Genomic DNA, 17,525 nt, shown 5'->3' with positions numbered 1-17,525 from the left:
TTTGACCGCAGCTGCTGTTTGTCTCAAAAACTTGACATTTCCGGCCCCGCTGTGTTTCCTACGCGGAAGCTGTTAATTGTGAAAAATGGCAGTAGTTCAAACTCTGTACTCCCTTTCTCTCTTACATCTTATCACAACAGGCCAACAACCGAGGTACAAACCAGCTGTTGCAGTGGTCTGAGTGGAAACGCCGCGTCCGTCCCCGCGCAGCCCCGCCGCATTCAGAGGACCCGCAAGCTGGATCACTTACCAGCTAATCTGGATGAGATGAAGGTAATGCGGTTATGACTAAATGCACCTCGTGCATGCTGCAGATGAGCCCAAGCGAAGATGTGAGAGATGTTCTATGATAATCTATTGTTTCTGCAGGTTGCCGAGCTCAAACTGGAACTTAAACGCAGATCTCTGCCCGTGTCTGGGACTAAGACGGATCTGATAGAGAGGCTGAAGGTGTATCAGGAGACCTCCACTATCCAAACTGCTGCTGCTGCTGCTGTGGAAACAACAGCCTCACAGTGTGAAAACATAAGGTTTACCCCGCCCGTGTCCCCTGTGGCCTCCAAGGTGTCCAGTCTGGGCATCGAGGACAGTGGTATGGCAGACAGTCCGGCGAATCTTTCAGATGCTCTGTCTCCAACATCCATGAGCTCCCCTCAGAGAGCTCCACAGGAGGAGCTTCCCACAGAGACGTGGTCCCTCGGGAAGGACTCTGAAAAGGACAAACGTCTGCACGAGAAGGAGCGTCAGATCGAGGAGCTGATGAGGAAGCTGGAGCAGGAGCAGAGGCTGGTGGAGGAGCTGAAGATGCAGCTGGAGGTGGAGAAGAGGAGTCAGCAGGGAGACTCTCCCCCTCGGCTCAGCCCCCTTGCTCCCGTCCAGGTCAAAGAGGAGAACGGGTCGCCCTCAAACTGCTCCACTCCCTGCAGCTTCCCCAGTCAGCCCGCGTTGGTCAAGCAGGAGGAGGAGGCGGCGGCGGATCCGAGCCACTTTGCTCCGCCGAATCAATTCATCAGCAGCCATCGGACCATCAAGCAGCCCGAGGCACTGCAGTCCGTCCAGGCCGGAGTGCAGATCCTCCTGCCCGCATCACTTCCCGCCTCAGCAGTCGCCGCCATCCAGCTCCCGGCCAACTGCCTCAAATTACACACCGCTGTGAGCGGCGGCACCGGCCCAGGCCTCGTCCAGACCTCTGGACAGGTGCCACAGAAAACAGAGGCCTCCGCAGCTTTGCAGCAGAATTGCAGCGCTCACTCTCCGCCACTGGCAAAGGTAAGAAAAAACACACGTATGCCGGTGCAGACTGCCTCGGTATGTCTCCTTATGAGTCATCACTATCAGCTGTGATGTTGTGGTAGTTTTCGATTCCTTTAAAATTATACAAACCTGATTTGTATGTACGTCACCTGAAATTATAAATTTGTTTTTCTTCGCCAAGGATTCTCGTTCGGTCGCACATCATCATACATATACGCGGTGCAATGTTTTCGATGGCACCGCCTGATATATCACGTATCATGTGCTTTTTCTCTTTTAACAATCAATTGCACGCTACCATATGGGTAATACATCTTCCCTGGTTGCCACGATAATAACAGGCCTGGGTTGTGCGGCTGAAATCCTCCACTCACATCAAAAGGGAGGCCTGTGGAAACATGGGCGAGCGGGGCAGGTCCTGAGTGATGGCTGAGTGTAGTGCCCTCGCTGCCCTCCGCCTGGGTTAGCTACAGAAACCGCAGCTCGACGCAAATGCAAGCGCTCGAGAGTTGCGCTGCAAGAAAGTGTCGTCACGAGCAGGGCTGAAATATGGTGACGCCTCTCAGCTGAAGAGGGCACGACACAATTTCGATTTTTTAACTTATTTTTTCTTAAAGGCAGGTGATCAAGAGCAATCTTCCCTTACTGCTTCCACTCTGCTTCTCGGTTACTTAAACAGAAGTAGCCACCCACAGGTTGTGTGTGTTGCACTGCACTACTTTTCCGTACATGTTGCAGAAAGCCTTTCGCCCACATTGATTTGCCTTAATGCACTTATTAATGCACGCCTCCCCTGCCGACTTTGTCTCTTTTCTCTCTGCAGACGTGGACGATGGACACCGCAGCACATGGCTTACTCGGCACATTCCCAGCGAGCGGTTGTCCTGCGGGACCCGCCGCTAACAAGCCCATCCCTAATGGACCTAATAAGGTAGAGGAGGACCGTTAAGTCTCTTCTCGTGTAAAGAAAAGCGCTGAGTCCTTGTTTATTCACTTTGTAGTTTGTGAACTGCATTTTTTACTAGATACATCCTGTTTTTCATTTTATTGTAATGGACTGTTTTCTCTCTCTTCCTGTTGAACAGTCTCCCACCGCACCGCCCATTGTGCTGCAGACAACATTCACGAACCACGTGTCGAAGTGTAAAGACCCGCCCCGCTACGAGGACGCAGTCAAGCAGACACGCAGCATGATAACAGCTGTTCAGGTGAGTAAGGAAAGTGACAATGAAGTGTATTGTTTAGAGTTGATTCTTTAGCTGTCACCGTGGCTACAGAAACATTTGCTGCTCATCATTCTTCTGCAGGGTCCCACTGCAGCCAGCCAGCAGATGGATGATCTATTCGATGTGTTGATTGAGAGCGGTGGTGAGAAATACTTTTTTTTTTTATTATTGGGACAAGATAATGAGTTGATTTGGGGTATTTTCACACCTTTTTCTTGTTATTCCAGAGATCTCCCCCTTCATCAAACATGATCATCCCAGCCAAGACAAGCCGCTGCCCGTGACAGCCAGCGTGACCACCCTTCCCGTCAACATGGTCCTATCCCGCCCTCCCCCCGTGGTCCAAGTGGCCCAGGTGCCCACGGCGCCCCTCGAACCTTCCCCCGGCGTGGCAGCGCTGGACTCCCTCCTGGACTGCACGCTGGGCACCGACGCCGGGCCACAAACACTGAAGCTGATTGAGGAGTTACACTCGCCCATCGTCGCCATGGACGTGGACTTTACCGACAACACGCCGCCCTCGGCTTTCAGCATGCACAGCGCCAACATGGACAACATGGACTGGCTGGACCTCACACTGTCCGTGCCAGCGGAGGGCGTGAACCCTTTGGACATGTCTGTGACGTCAGTGGGCGTCTTCTCCTCCGACTTCCTGGACGCCGATGAACTGTGTTGATGGAAATGAGGTAATGCCAAATGCATAAACTGGTGTGTTTTCACTATAAATCAACGTATTACTCACATGTAATCCATATACCGCATTGAATTTGTAATCAAACAGCACATTTACTCGTGTAACTGTGCACAAAAACAATAGAAAAAAAGGGAAGTCATTCGGACGAGTGGACGCGGAGGAAAGTTTGATTTGGAGTTGGACAGGTTTGGGAAAAGGTCGAGGGAAAAGAGTCAGACGCTTCAGACGGTAACTGAACTGCAGGAGAAGCTTTGCACAGATGTAGGAGACATTTTCTGTAGCAGGTTAGGAGGAGTGCTGCTCTGCATTCTGGGTCCAGACTCTTCGTATGTCAGATTTGCACTTTGTCCTCTCAGTTAATCCGAATAAAAACTGGTTGTATCATAGAAATAAAGTCACGTACATCTGTGTTTGTGCTGTTCTGGTGAACTCTTACACCTGTCGGGCCATTTGATTGGTTTTGAATCATTGAAGGGACGAATTGTTTTGTTTCCATGAGGGAAGAAAAGAGCTGTTGGAGGTTTGGGCAGCTCGATCACTCTGTTCAGTAATAATTTAATCACGCAGCGTCATTCAAGAAGTCGTCGCATCGCTTCTTTTGAAGCTATTGAAGCCCTCGTGCTTTCGACTGGTACTTGTAAGCTTAGCTGACGGTGGAAGTAACTTCTACTTTTTTTTAAAAAACATACCGCTGCCTTGTTATCAATCTCGTCTCTCGTTTGTCCTCTGATCTTTGTGAATGTACGTGGTTGTGTTGACCGCAATAACGGCTGAAACTGCCCTTACTGTCAAAACAGATTGTGAACACACACAGCTGCCAAATATCAAGCATCTCTGACAAGTGTTTGTTTTTTTACAGTCAGTCGAATCTGGTTCTACTATCATGAGAGATAAGGACGTGTGCATCTGTACACAGTGTATAATATTGTATGTATTTGGAAGCCTGATCTTTGAGACTTTTACAGGTTTTGTAATATTTTTGGTTTGGTACTGACACAACCTCCAGCAAAATAGCAGTATTCATGAGTATGATCCAGTGTTAACTCGCTTTATACCGAAATACCCTTCATGCATTTCAGTGGATTGATATTATAGTGACACCTGCTGGCCACATCTGTTGTTTGTTTTTTTTTAGCAAATTGCCAAAGATGAATATGAAGCCTGTTGTTATTTTGCATCGCCTCTGCACAAACCACATCTGTGATGTCAAACGTCAACCTTCTACAGATCGTGTGCTGGAATGAGAAATATATTTTGTCTTTACTCAAATTCGTATAAACTCGACAGCAAGAGACATTTTGAATGTCGTAGTTTGTACAGCACATGTTTAACACCTTGTCTATTTGCGTTGTTCTTTATAAGAAAAATGTATGAGTTGTTATGTAAATACAGAGATTATTTCAGCCTATGTGAGCATCTGCAGTATGCCCTTTACCTTTTAGTACTTGTCATTAAAAAAGAAAACTGTACAAGAAAAGGCTTTAATTACCTCCGTCAAGGAGGTTATGCTTTCACCCCGTGCATTTGTTTGTTTGTTTGTTTTTATTGTCAACAAGATGATGCACATTTTCCAGATTTTACGGATTTCCACGAAACTTGGTGGAAGGATGGGACCTGGGCCAAGAAAGAATTTTGACATGGATCCAAATAAATAGACTTAGCTCACTGGACATTTACACAAGTTCAATAACATCTCAATAAAATAAATCCCAATAAAATCATGTAGGGGAAAAAAATTTAATATAAAAAATGTAATATGATTCACGATTACATACAGAAGTCAATAAGCACAAGAGAAATGAAATATAACTTCCTCATTAGGTGATGTCCAGTGTCCCCCTCATTCTTTTCTCTCAGAGCCGTTTGATGGTTGTAATCAACGTGCGACACTTTGGACACCTGTGAGTGATGGATTTGAACTGATCGATGCAGAAGGGAAGGAGGCAACAACCAGCCATGCATCTGCAAAACGGAAAACAGGAAAAGAAAATAAAACGGACGCATATGTCAGCCAGTGGCTGCACAAGTAGAAGAAGACCCCCGTCTGGGTCAGCTGGTTATATACACCTCGGGTGAATAATTCACCGGGAACGAAGGGGGACGGTTTCATACCCGATCCCCGCTGTTATGAAACACAACAGCCAGGTGACACTGCTGATGGAGCTGAAAGTCTCCGTCATGATGTACTGACGACACTCTGGGCACTGTGTCCTGCACGGACACGGTGGGAGGTTTTCCACATCCAGAATCACCTTTGGAGCTGTGAAGGGAAGAAAACTTTAGTGATTGTTATATCATTTAAAAAAAAAAAAAAAAAAAACGTTCATTAACTATCTCCTTAAACGTACAGAAATAGAAACAAAAGTTTAGGCTGTGCATTCAAAAACTTTGATAATGCAAAAGATGAATAAATTGAAGTGAATTTGGAGTATTGTGAGGGAATGCACTGAGACTCACTGCTCCTTCGTTTATGAAGGTACATAAGACTAATGGATGTCAAATATCATGTGATCTTCACTCCAGCAAATAAATAGTGAGTTTCCAAGCGTTATCAGGGCAAGGTGAAGCTTAGATGAAGCTAAAAAAAAATGATAAACAGCCTGATACAGACCCAGATGTTCCTGCACCTTGTTCTCACAAGATGTGACTGCAGCAAGTTGGAGTTTATATATTTATTTTCATATAAATGTAATGTGTGCATTGCTATTGCACAGGATTGAACAAATGAAATGTCTCTCACCGGGGGTAAGAGGCGGAGGCTCGATATAGAGAATTTCGGGGGCAGAAACAGGTTGACCACGAGGCTCAATCTTTTCACAGGATTCGAACGAAACCTCTTTTACAAAGAAGAAGAAGAAGCTATAAAGTGGTCACAAGAGGCAAGGCAAGTTTATTTGTGTAACCCATTTCAACAACAAGGCGATTCAAAGTGCCTTACATAAAAACATTGAAAGCATTGGGAATGGGAAACATAAAATGACATTAAAATACAATCAATAAAAGAGAAAATAAAAACATGCTAAAGTAGAATAAGACAGGTGATAAAAAGTTGCAGTGCAGTACAAGAAACAGAAAAAGTCTTCAGTCTTGATTTAAAAGAACTGAGAGTCGCAGCAGACCTGCGGTTTGCTGGGAGTTTGTCCCGGATCTGTGGAGCATAGAAACTGAAAGCTGCCTCTCTGTGTTCGGTTCTGACTCTGGGGACCGACAGAAGACGTGTCCCAGACGATCTGAGACGTCTGGATGGTTCGTAGCAAAGCAGAAGATCAGAAACGTATTTTGGCCCCAAACCATTCAGTGCTTTGTAAACCAACAGCAGTACTTTGAAATCATCCTCTTTGACAAACGGTGACTCACGTGTGACGGAGTAATGATCTGCCACAGGGAAATTGGGACTCACTTTTTATGCTGGTCTTCTTCTCGCTGTCCCTGAGGACGGTGTCGTGGCTTTTTTGGAGTTCAGCCTGTCTTTCAGAGCGTTGTTCCAGTTTGTCATCGATGGCATCACTCTTGTGCTGATTTGAAGCTGCTTCCTCTGGCGGAGGAAAATTACAACACACTCATGCACACAGAAGACAGCAGAGGCACTGGGGAATAACTATTTTTGGTGAAATCTGTAATATGCAAAAGATTTAACTACTTTATTGTCAAATCCCAAAATATCTTCTCATTTTTTTTTATCAGAGGTGTCGTGGTCGATGTGTCACCTGTTCGTCCGAACTCGACGCGTTTCTTTAATTCCTGAAACACGCACTGGAATTTTTTCCTCTCCAGAAGCTGTTGGCTTGCGAGTGAAACATCTTTCAGTTTTGTCGATGTATTGCTCAGATCGCTGTCCGGAGAAGTCATGATGAATCCGGACAAGACTGCAGGGCGGAACTGTTGTTGATTTGTTGAGCCAGCAAAAGCACAAAAAACAATATTTTAAAATGTATTTAGATAAAAATGCGGGAATTTATTTTCAAAGTAACACTGAAACAACATATCTCAAGTCCAGTGCTTGTAACTGTACTCACAACTTCACTGTAAGCAGCTCAAACATTACTCAAACATCCTAACGACTACTTTCATTAAGTCTCATTTAAACCTTATTAAAGAGAATATAATATAGTAAAGAAATCATGCATGTTACCTATCTTCCTCAGCCGCTCCCGGTGTATCCTGTACATGAAACATTCAAACTAGGTTAACACTATAACTCTGTGAGTACTGTTCACTCCTATCAGGAAATATTCAAATCGTCTAATTTATGACTGCCCCCGTCTAGAAAATGCTCTCTTTGATATGCGAGCTCCAAGTGAAACACAATTACACAGAAGATAAAATAAAAAATACTGTTGTTTATTTTAATATTTGCAGACATGTATACAAAAATCACATTATAACTTGAGGCTTAGCATCCAGATATTGTATTTACATTTAGCCTCTTTTAAAATAAACAGCTCGGTTTGTAAAAGTGTGTGTCTGAATATGCGGGAGTTTACAAAGATTATTCCCAACATGACCGCTCCATAAACTAATAATAAAACAAGTTGAATTCTCATGAATACTTTGTCAAAATCATTTCAAGTCTGAGGAACTGGTGAACCAGTGCACACCGCCGGAACTAGAGTGTTTGTGGGTTTTTTGACGTGACAAATGTTGGTTGTGACATTTCACTTTTTCCTCAGTCTCTTCATGAACGTCACTTCATCCCTGTTCCTGATCCCGTAGCTGAAGATACAGGAAGAAAAATAAAGGTACAGGGAAAAAAATGTTCAAACTCTGTTGTTGATGATAATGTTATATGAAGTGATGAGTTCATACACTCACTCTTTAAGCCTCATCTTGTCGTCTTCAAGCTTTTCCCCCTGAAATACTAAAAGATATGTTCTCCAAACATATCTCCTGTAGAATAAGAGAAGGGAAGTTTTAAAACATTTGAATCCCTGTGTGTGTGTGTGTGTGTGTGTGTGTGTGTGTGTGTGTGTGTGTGTGTGTGTGTGTGTGTGTGTGTGTGTGTGTGTGCGTGCGTGCTTACCAGCTAACATGTTTCACTCCACCTTCACGTTGCTGTTTGAGCTCCATGAATCTGCGAATGGCTTTCTTCAGGTCAAGGACAGTAGCATTTTGCACCACCACTATGGCTTATAGGGAGAAAAAATAACATACATTTTTGGTCAAAATGAATGATAACAGTACAACTACAAAATTGTCTAGTGATCTTCCCCCATTAACACTTACGCATGATTTCACCATCCGCCTTTAAGACCCTCACGGTCATCGCCTGGCCGTACTCCAACGCTATTTGAGAATTGACCTCCTCCAGAGTCACCTGGAAAAAAACGCAGTTTCAGAAATATTCAGAAGAATATTTTCTTCTGTCTACCAGTGAGATCTTTCAATAAAAGATGACACTCAGTCATGTGGATGTGATTAGAAAAGTTCCTCTGCATAAATTGCAGCTAGTGCTGAAGTTATTATTCAATTCATTGATGAGAGAAAACCAATTTCCAACAGTTTTGATAATTCATCAACAATTCGAGTCATTTTATCATCAAAAAAAATTCAAAATGTTATTTTGTTCTGGCTTCTCAGATTTAAGTATTTGTCCCTTGTTTATCAAACAAAACATGCACCTGAGGATTTCACCCATATCTTCAAAATCTGTTTGTATATAATGAAAACTATGAATTTAAATTTTAAAAAGCACCTGTATCGGCAGGTCACAGAGTAAAGGGTCCTGCACGAGTCGAGCCAGTCCCTCCTCGAAAATATCCAGGACCTCCGAGTGAGGAAGCGACTCGTCGTCTTCCTCCTCTGAACCCGGAGCTGCCTCGTCTGCCAGGGTCTCCTCCTCCTCCTCCTTCACAGACTGTGCTCCTCCAGCAGTGTCCTGACTCTGCTGCTCCATCACCAGCAGCAGCAGCAGCAGCAGTTCCTCTTTAAAGACACTCAGATCCACGAAACACCAATGAATTAAACTTCCATGCCAGTACACAAACAACGCGTGCAGTGCAAATCGCATACCGGAGGGATGCCGTTGCTCGGTAACCATGGTTCCTTTTAGTGGGGGTAAATTCAAAGACACTGCTTAATAGTTTCGTAAAACGGCCAGTTATTCGAGTTAATAATTCTCATTTAACAATTGTATAATTTCTGGATGTGTTTTGATACATAACTACACCCTTTTCTCTGTATTCCCCCCGTCTTTATATTTTGTTTCCCGCCGAGCTTTAAAAAAAGTGAGCTCCTGTTTTCCTCAGCGCCTCTTCCGGTTTGCTCCTCATGCGACAAACTTCCCAGCGGCTAATGTGAACAGTCTGTCCGAGTGAAAGCACCGTCGTTATATCGAGTTTTTGATTCATGTCGAAGCTGAATACGCACATATTTACATATTTGTTTCTGGGCTAACATGCTCCTCTTCTGTCCGACCTGTGGGAACGTGTTGATCGTCGAGGAGGGACAGAAGTGCATGAGGTTCGCCTGCAACACTTGTCCCTACGTGCACAACATCACGAGGAAGGTGAGTCTCGTGTTGGACAAGTGGCTCCTTGTGTCTTATACAGGTGGAATTGAAGGATTATTAATTATTCTGTTTGTGCTGTCTTTGCGTGCAGGTGAACTACAGGAAGTATCCCAAGTTGAAGGAGGTGGACGATGTCCTCGGTGGAGCTGCGGCCTGGGAGAACGTGGACTCGACTCCTGGTGAGTGACACTAACATCCGGTCAACTGTTGTCTGTCAACACGAACCCCCCAGTGCTCCTGCCTCTACATCACAGTAGAGTAACAGGACAACTGATTCTACTAAGATCAACTCCATGTGGAAAAACGGGGTGTGCACGTGTGTGATGATTTATCATTTCTAAAGTGAAAAGAACTAAAGAAAATGGAGGCAATTTTCTTGCATGTCAGTCTGGGAGTGGATGAAAACTCCTAAATCAAAAATTTAGATACTTAGCTGACCGATTGTGGATTTTTGGGGGCTGATGCTGAAATTGCCATACAACATACCATCTCTATATATAGCGTATATTCCCCCCAAGAAGGCAATGATTCCTAAGATGTTATCAAACCCTTGTGACAAAGTAATGTAATTGAGACTTGCTATTTTACAGTTTCACCATACACTTTATTATAACTATAAATAAAGAGAAAACACAAATCCTACCAAATATGTAGAACTTGAGTGAGAAAATAAACATAAATATAAATGTACATGATTGCTGCATTGTTTACTCTGTAAAATAAAAAAAATTCATATCTGTGCACATTGGTCAACACAAATGCAAGATATCAATGTCTGTGGAAGGCTCGTATTGGCCAATATTATCTGCCAACTTCAAGTTTGACTGTCAAATTGATCAAAAGACATAAAATATGAAATTCTAATCAATTATTTCTGACGGTGTGCAGCGTTTTGTTTTTATTGACTTCATTTCATCAACTCCACAGATCAACAGATGATTATTTTGTTTTTATCATCTAACAAATCAAATTAATGGTGTATGTAGAATTTTTGTAATACTGCAACGATCTTAGGCTTTGTAAAATCTGTACAGAACAGTTGGACCCTTTAGTTTAGTGACAGCAGAAATGAAACTTAATGAGCTATTTCTAAAGGCTGCGCACACAGATTTTAATGTGGAATCTTGTTCGAGGCATGATTTCTCCTTCATAATGTGTTTTTAAACTATGAACCAAATGACTGCTCTGTAACCAGCCGTCCTTGTGATTCGAGAGTGACACTTCACATTTGTCTTGTTTTCAGAAACCTGTCCCAAGTGCGGACACCCTCGGGCATATTTCATGCAGATTCAGACCCGATCGGCAGATGAACCCATGACGACTTTCTACAAATGCTGCCACATCCAGTGTGGACACCGATGGAGAGATTGACACTTTTACACTTTGAACATTCTCATGTGGTTCATGGCCAAATGGCATCGAGTCTTTTTTTTTGCCTTTATTTATTAGCAACATGCTCTGGTGGTTATGTAAATCCTTTTTTTTTCAAGTTTGTTCAAATCTAAAGGAACATTTAAATGAGTTACAACGGGGGGGGAAAATAAATCATATTCAGATTTTTATTGATAAAATATTACCTGTATACAACAGTCAAACTATTTTTTGTTATACATATCACAGACATTTAGAGAGCAATGTAGACCAGCATTATCCACAACAATGGCATACAGTACTTCGTATTAAAAGTTCAATGCAATCCTTCATCTCAGAGTGGACCTTCTTGCACAGCTAAGCTAGCCTCAAAAAAATAAAATAAATTACAGTCAAAGAAACAAGACAGTGAGAATAATTCTTCATTTTGACGTGTGACTCATGCAGACACACTGCGCTCAGTGAGCGGCAGATTATTCATGCGTTGGTGGAACAATGGTCCTTTCATTGTTTGTATTAACTCAGTGGATCCAAAAAATCCTTTTTGATGAGTCATTTGTTTGTAACTTATCCCTAGAGATATTACTTTTTTTTTCTAATTACACGTAGTCAACAGACATCTGTGTGTGTCATCTAACATGCGTCTGAGCAATGCAGGTATTCCTAAAGGGCTGAAGGCATATTAGGAGGGTGATGTGATGTGTGGTGGCACCAGTTGTTCTTATTTCTGTTTTAAACTAGCTACTTGTTTTTACTCTGGCAGCAAAAACCCCACCAGCTGAATCGGTGAGGAGATGGAAACATGTGGCCAAAGGATATAGATTACGGAGGTCATGCATTGTCTCCTAACGATACTCTTGTCTGCTATCTCTAGTTTAATCCTATTATAGTCTGAATAAGTGCATGTGTGGTGGAGTTCACCGCTCCAGTGAAAATGATCCACTGGAAATTACATTTCATAAGTTCATTATTTTTATGAATCCGTTGTGGGGGGTGGGTGGGCAGGGAAATGTGAATTTCAACTTAAAGTGCAAAAAAGTTGGCTTTATTCTCAGAAATAAGAACAGCGTGGACAGAGGGGCATTTCACATTCAACGGTTCAACTGGAAATCGCTCACTGGAGCCCAGAGGATTCTTAAATAATACAGCAAGTAACATACATCTCAGGTATTTTCCCAAACAAGCAAATTTAGACTGGTGACAAATTAAGGGGGGAAACCTGAAAAATTTGCTTCTGACCATCGGTTGCAAGGCGTCACTAGATGGAGAAGGAGAATCACAAGCTATAGCCTTCACATTCTCCTCATCCCAAACCAATTAAACATCTGTGGGAGACGTGTTGCACCAGCAAAGTCCACCACTGTCATCAAAACACCAAGAAGAGGGACGATCTTTTAGAGGAATGGTTTGTAGCTCCTGTGCCAAGGTGCCACAAAGGGGCCCAACGGCTTTTGGAGACACTTGTGTTTGATGGGTTTTCTTTTAATTTGTCACCAGCCTGTATAAAATGGTCAGTTAATTTGCTCGCATTCACAATAAAAAGGGAAAAAAGTGTTCTGTTAGAATACAGTTCTCAAGATAAAGTGGATAAAATATTTGAAGTAAATAAAAAACAAGGTAATAATAATAATGTTTACCCAGCATGTTGGATATCAACATGCTTTGCTTCCGAGTAAGATTTACAGATGAATTCAAATAATTAAAGTGACCATTTTCACAGTTCTCTAGCTGAGGCTGTGTATCCATCGATTTTTTCTTTTCTTTTTCTTTCCATTTGCACGTGTAACATTCTCCCAGGTTTCCAAACAGGATCAGATGCACCAAAGTTCCTTTCTCTGAATCAAAGTTTTAGTTCCCTATAATCATGACCTGTGTGGTCAAGTGGGAGATTTTGCACATTTCAAATGCATGTTTGTACATGAAAGAAAAGAAGAAAAAAATGATGCTAAAAGATTATGTACAGTAAATATTCTGAAGTAATCAGAAAACTACACTCACAATTAAGAGGGCGACAACACTTTGCAAAATGGAGGAGGGGGAGTTGGGGAGGGGGGGCTCTCACTACCAGCAGGAGGAACTTTATGTGTGTGTGCATGTACACATATCTGTGGCATACTGCTGTCGGTGGTTAGCATATACGCTTGTATGTGTAAATGTAGCCCTTACAGTACGGGCAGGTGTGTGTCACATCCTTGAGGTCGTCGATCAGACAGGGAATCAAGCAGCAGCCTAGATCACACCTGAAAATGAGGAAGAGAGGAAATATTTAAATAAATTCAAAAAAATTGTTCGAATACGATGGAATCAAGAGCACGTTGGTGTAATTTCTGTGACAGCAGTGTATCTGCCCTGTGTTTAGAGACAGGGCTCCCACAATCCCCATTTCATTTGCATGTGTCACCATAAACGGTAGCAATCGCTTTGCATGTAGCCGGTTTGCAGGGAACAAGGCCGTGTGTGTGTGAACTAACGTACCGGGACATTTAAATCTAAAAAAAAAATAAAAAATTCTCCAACATAAAGTATAATCTATCAACTTGTACCAAGAGGTCACCATTCAGGCATTTGACAATCAGTGCTAAAGCAACAAGACAATTAAGACGTGGTTATTTTACAGACATTTCTTTTTCTTTAAACTCTGGAAAGCCCAACTTCATCCACCCGGTTAAAGGAGCCATGTGTATTAACTGTAAGGCCTGCTGTCATATTTTATTAAGCAGATCCACACAAACACATTTTAGTTGACAGCTTTTCTGAGCTGTTCCCTACGTACCCCACGAAGAAGCAGAAGAGGCAGAAGAGTGTGTTCATGAGGCCGACATCGTGGGAGATGCGGGTGACGATCGCCTGTTGACAGTGCGGACACACGGTCTGCACCGGTGAGGTCTGGAACATTTCCCCCTGCAGTACGGTCACGGTGGTGGCGGCTCCTGGGGGAGCTAGGACGGTTGCCGTGTGACCCCCCATGTGGACAAATTGACTGGGGCCGGGCCCCATGTGTCCTGGCATCGGGTGAGGAAAGTGACCGGGAGGCAGCGGGTAGGGGCCAGCTGTCAGAAGAAGTATACAGGTTACAAATTTGAACAAGAAAAAACATTGTCTTGCACAACATTTGAACATCTGATACATGATTTTAACATTAACGTTTTTCTCCGGTGTGGTTGGATCAAGTTAAAAAGTGAGTAAACACACAACAGTCTTTCTGTAAGCTTGTTTTGATTATGTATGTGTAAATTCATATATGCACACTGTCTGCAACACACCTTGTGGTGACATCAGTATCGGCATGGGCATCGGCCCTTCTCCAGGGACATGTGGGGGCAGGAAGCCTGGCTGTGTGGCCTCGTAGGGCGGAGGACCGTAGTCTGGAGGCAACGGCTGTCCCTGAAGAGGAGCAGTTCTTACAGGAACTGCTTCGGCAAAGGTGACAGAAGAAATATGTTATTTAATAGTCAATGAATGGAAAGAATTCACACTACAATGCTCCATCTTATATCTAAGTAGATACACAAATACCTATGGAGTTATTAGTATTAATTGGTGATGTGGAATAGATTCAGTCAACCTGCTTTATGATACCTGCAAATGTGACATTAATATAATGAGAGCAGTTTGCAGAGATCACTGCTGCACGGTGTTTGAAACTTGGTTTAAAATTCCAGTCTCAGTTTACAACATGAAACCAAACTCCAACTAGTCACAGTTCGCACTGGCTAGTGCTTGAATATCACAGTGTGCTCAAAACTCTTCTCCATGAGAGTTCTGGTATAGGTGAATGAGAATTCATTTTTGTTAAACTAATGCTGGGACTATTTTATGGCTCCGTGGTGACGGGTTTACTCAGTAATTAAATTGCAGATCGTGATTTGATGGAGCAAAACTCCTAATTTACAAAAAAATAAAATAAAGTGTGGCAGTTTGTTGTTAGACCTGTTATCTGAAACATGAATTTCACGGAGTAACGAGATGAAAGATGAAACCAAATACTAACTATTAACTTGCCACACTGGATGACTGAAAATCATAACAAGCACACTGGAGATAAAATGAGCAGATCGTATTTCTTTCTAGTGTTAGTTTTGTGGAGTTAGGGCTAAACAAAGAAAAGCAGCCTAAACTGTACTTTCAATTGATTTCACACACAATCAAGTAAACAAAAATACTCAGCGCTTATTAAAATTTCTCACAATCCTGCACACTTTGCATTATTACCAGGTTGTCCGTTCTTCTCCTCCATGAGCGGGGCACTGGGACCTCCGGGGTACGGAGGAGGAGGATCACTGGACATACTGGCCGGATGTCTGGACAGGGAGAGGGGATGAACACGGAGCTCCTCTCACAACTCTCCTGAGTGAAAGTCCTTCACTCTGTGAGATTTAAAAAAAAAAAGAAAAGAAGAGATGCACAGTTTGAGTCCCATGGCTCATTACTCTCTGACACAAGCTTCTCCCAAGTAACAAATTGTTCCAGCGACAGTCAGAGAGGCTAATGAGGTACTTGGTGTAACCGTCTGCTGATGTACCAAGTTTTAGAATGAGTGAAAAACAGAAGACTTTTTAGCAGTTCTGTGATTCAAACACTGATTGATGGTATTAAGGTTCGTTCGTTCGTTGGCCTGGTTGATTGTAGCTCACTGCCCGTTATTTATAAAATGGTGAACATTCACTTAAGGATTGCGGGTTGTGTAGTATTTCTCAATGATATCGCAAATAAAACATTTTTTTCTCAAAACAAGGTTGATATCATACGGACTTGTGTTGAACTTGCTTCGTAGTAACAGGCCACTGCACTATTATTCAGAGCACTGTGTAACAGCTTGTCCTAAGACTCAAAAAATGGTTTTCAAAAGCAAATGGTATTTACAGGAAATAGACTGAGGTTCTTCCAGTTACTGTTTTCATGGGTTGGACAAGGAAAGGAATTGTACAAAGTGTGTAGTGTGTTAGAAGGGAATCTACACGTGTGTGTAGATTCCGTATATATATATATATGTTAATACTGTAAACAAAGGTTCAACTGTTTATCCAACTTCTAGAAGTCCTGTAGTTATGAAACAGGAGTGTGATTTCAACATCGCAGTTTTACAAGTGTTGTTGTCTCTCTCTGGTTATTTATGATGAGTTATGTATAGTGTGAGATTAATGCTCACTAAAAAACAACACAAGACATTGATATAAGTGCAACTTTTCGTGCATTCAGAAAGGACTTGTTGACGAGAAGAAGAAAAAATGTTCACCTGGTACTACCGAGAAAAGAAATATTCCACCTGGAGTCTGGCAATCTGGAATTTGAAGAAAAAAGGCCAAACATCACAAATAAGTATGGCAATAATAATAATAATAATAATAATAATATATAAATCACTGGAGAAAGACTATCTGTCTTTCTAAAACTGAAACACCATTTCTTCAGTCCCAACAGAAGTGCCCCCTGAGCACGATGTAAATAAAACTCATGAAACAAACAACATCACAGATTACGAGACGTTACAAAAAAACAATGTGTCGGATATTACTGGGAGGCTTTTGGCGCTGACGCTCCTCGGCTAACCTGCTAGCTCGCTAATGCTAGCTGGCGTTTTTTCCTTTAAACCCTTAACCAGATAATCCAGCTCAACGCTTCTTTGCACAACTACCCGCGAATAACTCCGTTGCGTCATCGAGGCCAGCGGCAGCAAAGCGCAGTTGTCAAGACACAATATCCAGAACAAGTATCGGACATGAATTGTCTTATTATCATCATCATCAACGTTGACTGACACCTTTGCTAACGGTAGATAAGCGCGGAGCGACGTTAGCTGTTAGCGGTGTTAGCTGACTGGCAGGCGCGCGATCATTTCTCTCCCGTTGTCTCTCTGTCTCTCTCTTGGTGACGCGTTGGTAACCGACTTGTAGAGAGTTGTTTTGTTTGTACTCCGCCAGTGAGGTTGTGTTTCGTCAGCGCAGCCACAGCGCAGCATGCTCCTCTCTACGGGTCGTTAGCTAAGCGCTAGCTAGCTTGCTAGCCAGCTAGCGTCGCCAAGGCTGTGTGCGGACGACAACTGACTTAACGACGAAAACAAAGCAACGTTGCACGTCAACCGAGCGAATGTCGGTAGCGCTGGTTGTCGGTCACGACTCGGTGAAAGATGCGGCGGCGGCCCGTTGAGGTGAGAGTCGCATTATTACCTGGTTCTGGGAGAGAAACGCAACCTGCCCGCGGCGTGAGTGAAGTTTGTTTGACGTTAGCAGCCGCAGCAACATCCGCCGAGACAGATTAACTCCTCACGTCGGTGATTGTCATCCACACGAAAATCACTTTAATAAGAAAAATGTGACAATAAAAAAAAAAAAATCATCACACACCCCCAAAAGAGACACTAAGATTGAAAAAAAAAAAAAAAGGTTGTAATATTTATATTTCTTCCATAAAACACGTCACTTGGTTTTAATTCAATACCTTTTTTTATTTAAGCTGCACGTTTAATATTATA

At 42.8% G+C, this 17,525-nt stretch overlaps 5 protein-coding genes across 19 annotated transcripts in view; 2 read left to right on the top strand and 3 right to left on the bottom strand.

The window, feature by feature from the left end:
• mrtfbb (myocardin related transcription factor Bb) overlaps nt 1-4,651 on the top strand; it is a 64,276-nt gene extending 59,625 nt beyond the window's left edge. For all 10 annotated transcript variants that reach the window (XM_035616427.2, XM_035616425.2, XM_035616424.2 and 7 more), the window contains 6 exons: nt 141-273; nt 370-1,269; nt 2,078-2,185; nt 2,340-2,462; nt 2,562-2,622; nt 2,708-4,651. In XM_035616427.2, coding sequence (XP_035472320.2) covers nt 141-273; nt 370-1,269; nt 2,078-2,185; nt 2,340-2,462; nt 2,562-2,622; nt 2,708-3,156 — 1,774 coding nt within the window. In that variant the 3' untranslated portion in view covers nt 3,157-4,651. The remainder of the gene's footprint in view (nt 1-140; nt 274-369; nt 1,270-2,077; nt 2,186-2,339; nt 2,463-2,561; nt 2,623-2,707) is intronic.
• Nucleotides 4,652-4,895: 244 nt separating this feature from the next.
• On the bottom strand, nt 4,896-7,414 carry litaf (lipopolysaccharide-induced TNF factor). Of its 4 annotated transcripts, none has more exons than XM_035616442.2 (6): nt 7,307-7,414; nt 6,882-7,053; nt 6,575-6,709; nt 5,915-6,010; nt 5,242-5,434; nt 4,896-5,136 (listed from the first exon to the last, which is right to left on the bottom strand). In XM_035616442.2, the coding sequence occupies exons 2-5, from the start codon at nt 7,021-7,023 to the stop codon at nt 5,256-5,258; spliced, it is 552 nt and encodes a 183-aa protein (XP_035472335.1). In that variant the 5' UTR covers nt 7,024-7,053; nt 7,307-7,414; the 3' UTR covers nt 4,896-5,136; nt 5,242-5,255. The 4 variants fall into 4 exon arrangements, with proteins under 4 accessions (XP_035472335.1, XP_035472333.1, XP_035472336.1 ...); XM_035616440.2 differs by having other exon boundaries at nt 5,287-5,434; XM_035616443.2 differs by lacking the exon at nt 5,915-6,010 and having other exon boundaries at nt 5,287-5,434.
• An 80-nt stretch (nt 7,415-7,494) lies between these two features.
• snrnp25 (small nuclear ribonucleoprotein 25) lies at nt 7,495-9,227 on the bottom strand. Its single transcript, XM_035616439.2, has 5 exons — nt 8,867-9,227; nt 8,398-8,488; nt 8,195-8,300; nt 7,987-8,061; nt 7,495-7,887 (listed from the first exon to the last, which is right to left on the bottom strand). The coding sequence occupies exons 1-5, from the start codon at nt 9,209-9,211 to the stop codon at nt 7,830-7,832; spliced, it is 675 nt and encodes a 224-aa protein (XP_035472332.2). The 5' UTR covers nt 9,212-9,227; the 3' UTR covers nt 7,495-7,829.
• A 183-nt stretch (nt 9,228-9,410) lies between these two features.
• On the top strand, nt 9,411-11,383 carry polr3k (polymerase (RNA) III (DNA directed) polypeptide K). The gene is made up of 3 exons (XM_035616448.2): nt 9,411-9,679; nt 9,774-9,861; nt 10,926-11,383. Exons 1-3 carry the CDS (start codon nt 9,569-9,571, stop codon nt 11,051-11,053), a joined length of 327 nt encoding a protein of 108 aa, XP_035472341.1. The 5' UTR covers nt 9,411-9,568; the 3' UTR covers nt 11,054-11,383.
• Nucleotides 11,228-17,359, bottom strand: cdip1 (cell death-inducing p53 target 1). 3 transcript variants are annotated; one of them, XM_035616445.2, is made up of 6 exons: nt 17,221-17,359; nt 16,290-16,334; nt 15,266-15,420; nt 14,317-14,466; nt 13,827-14,103; nt 11,228-13,293 (listed from the first exon to the last, which is right to left on the bottom strand). In XM_035616445.2, exons 3-6 carry the CDS (start codon nt 15,339-15,341, stop codon nt 13,182-13,184), a joined length of 615 nt encoding a protein of 204 aa, XP_035472338.1. In that variant the 5' UTR covers nt 15,342-15,420; nt 16,290-16,334; nt 17,221-17,359; the 3' UTR covers nt 11,228-13,181. The 3 variants fall into 3 exon arrangements, with proteins under 3 accessions (XP_035472338.1, XP_035472340.1, XP_035472339.1); XM_035616447.2 differs by having other exon boundaries at nt 14,317-14,463; nt 17,221-17,356; XM_035616446.2 differs by lacking the exon at nt 17,221-17,359 and adding an exon at nt 16,815-16,920.
• Between the last annotated feature and the right edge of the window lie 166 nt (nt 17,360-17,525).

Source organism: Scophthalmus maximus, chromosome 17 (genome assembly GCF_022379125.1).
Source record: "Scophthalmus maximus strain ysfricsl-2021 chromosome 17, ASM2237912v1, whole genome shotgun sequence".
In the NCBI taxonomy this organism is placed as follows: domain Eukaryota; kingdom Metazoa; phylum Chordata; class Actinopteri; order Pleuronectiformes; family Scophthalmidae; genus Scophthalmus; species Scophthalmus maximus.
Note: the sequence above shows the minus strand (reverse complement) of the source record. Positions and strands in the feature narration are given on the sequence as shown.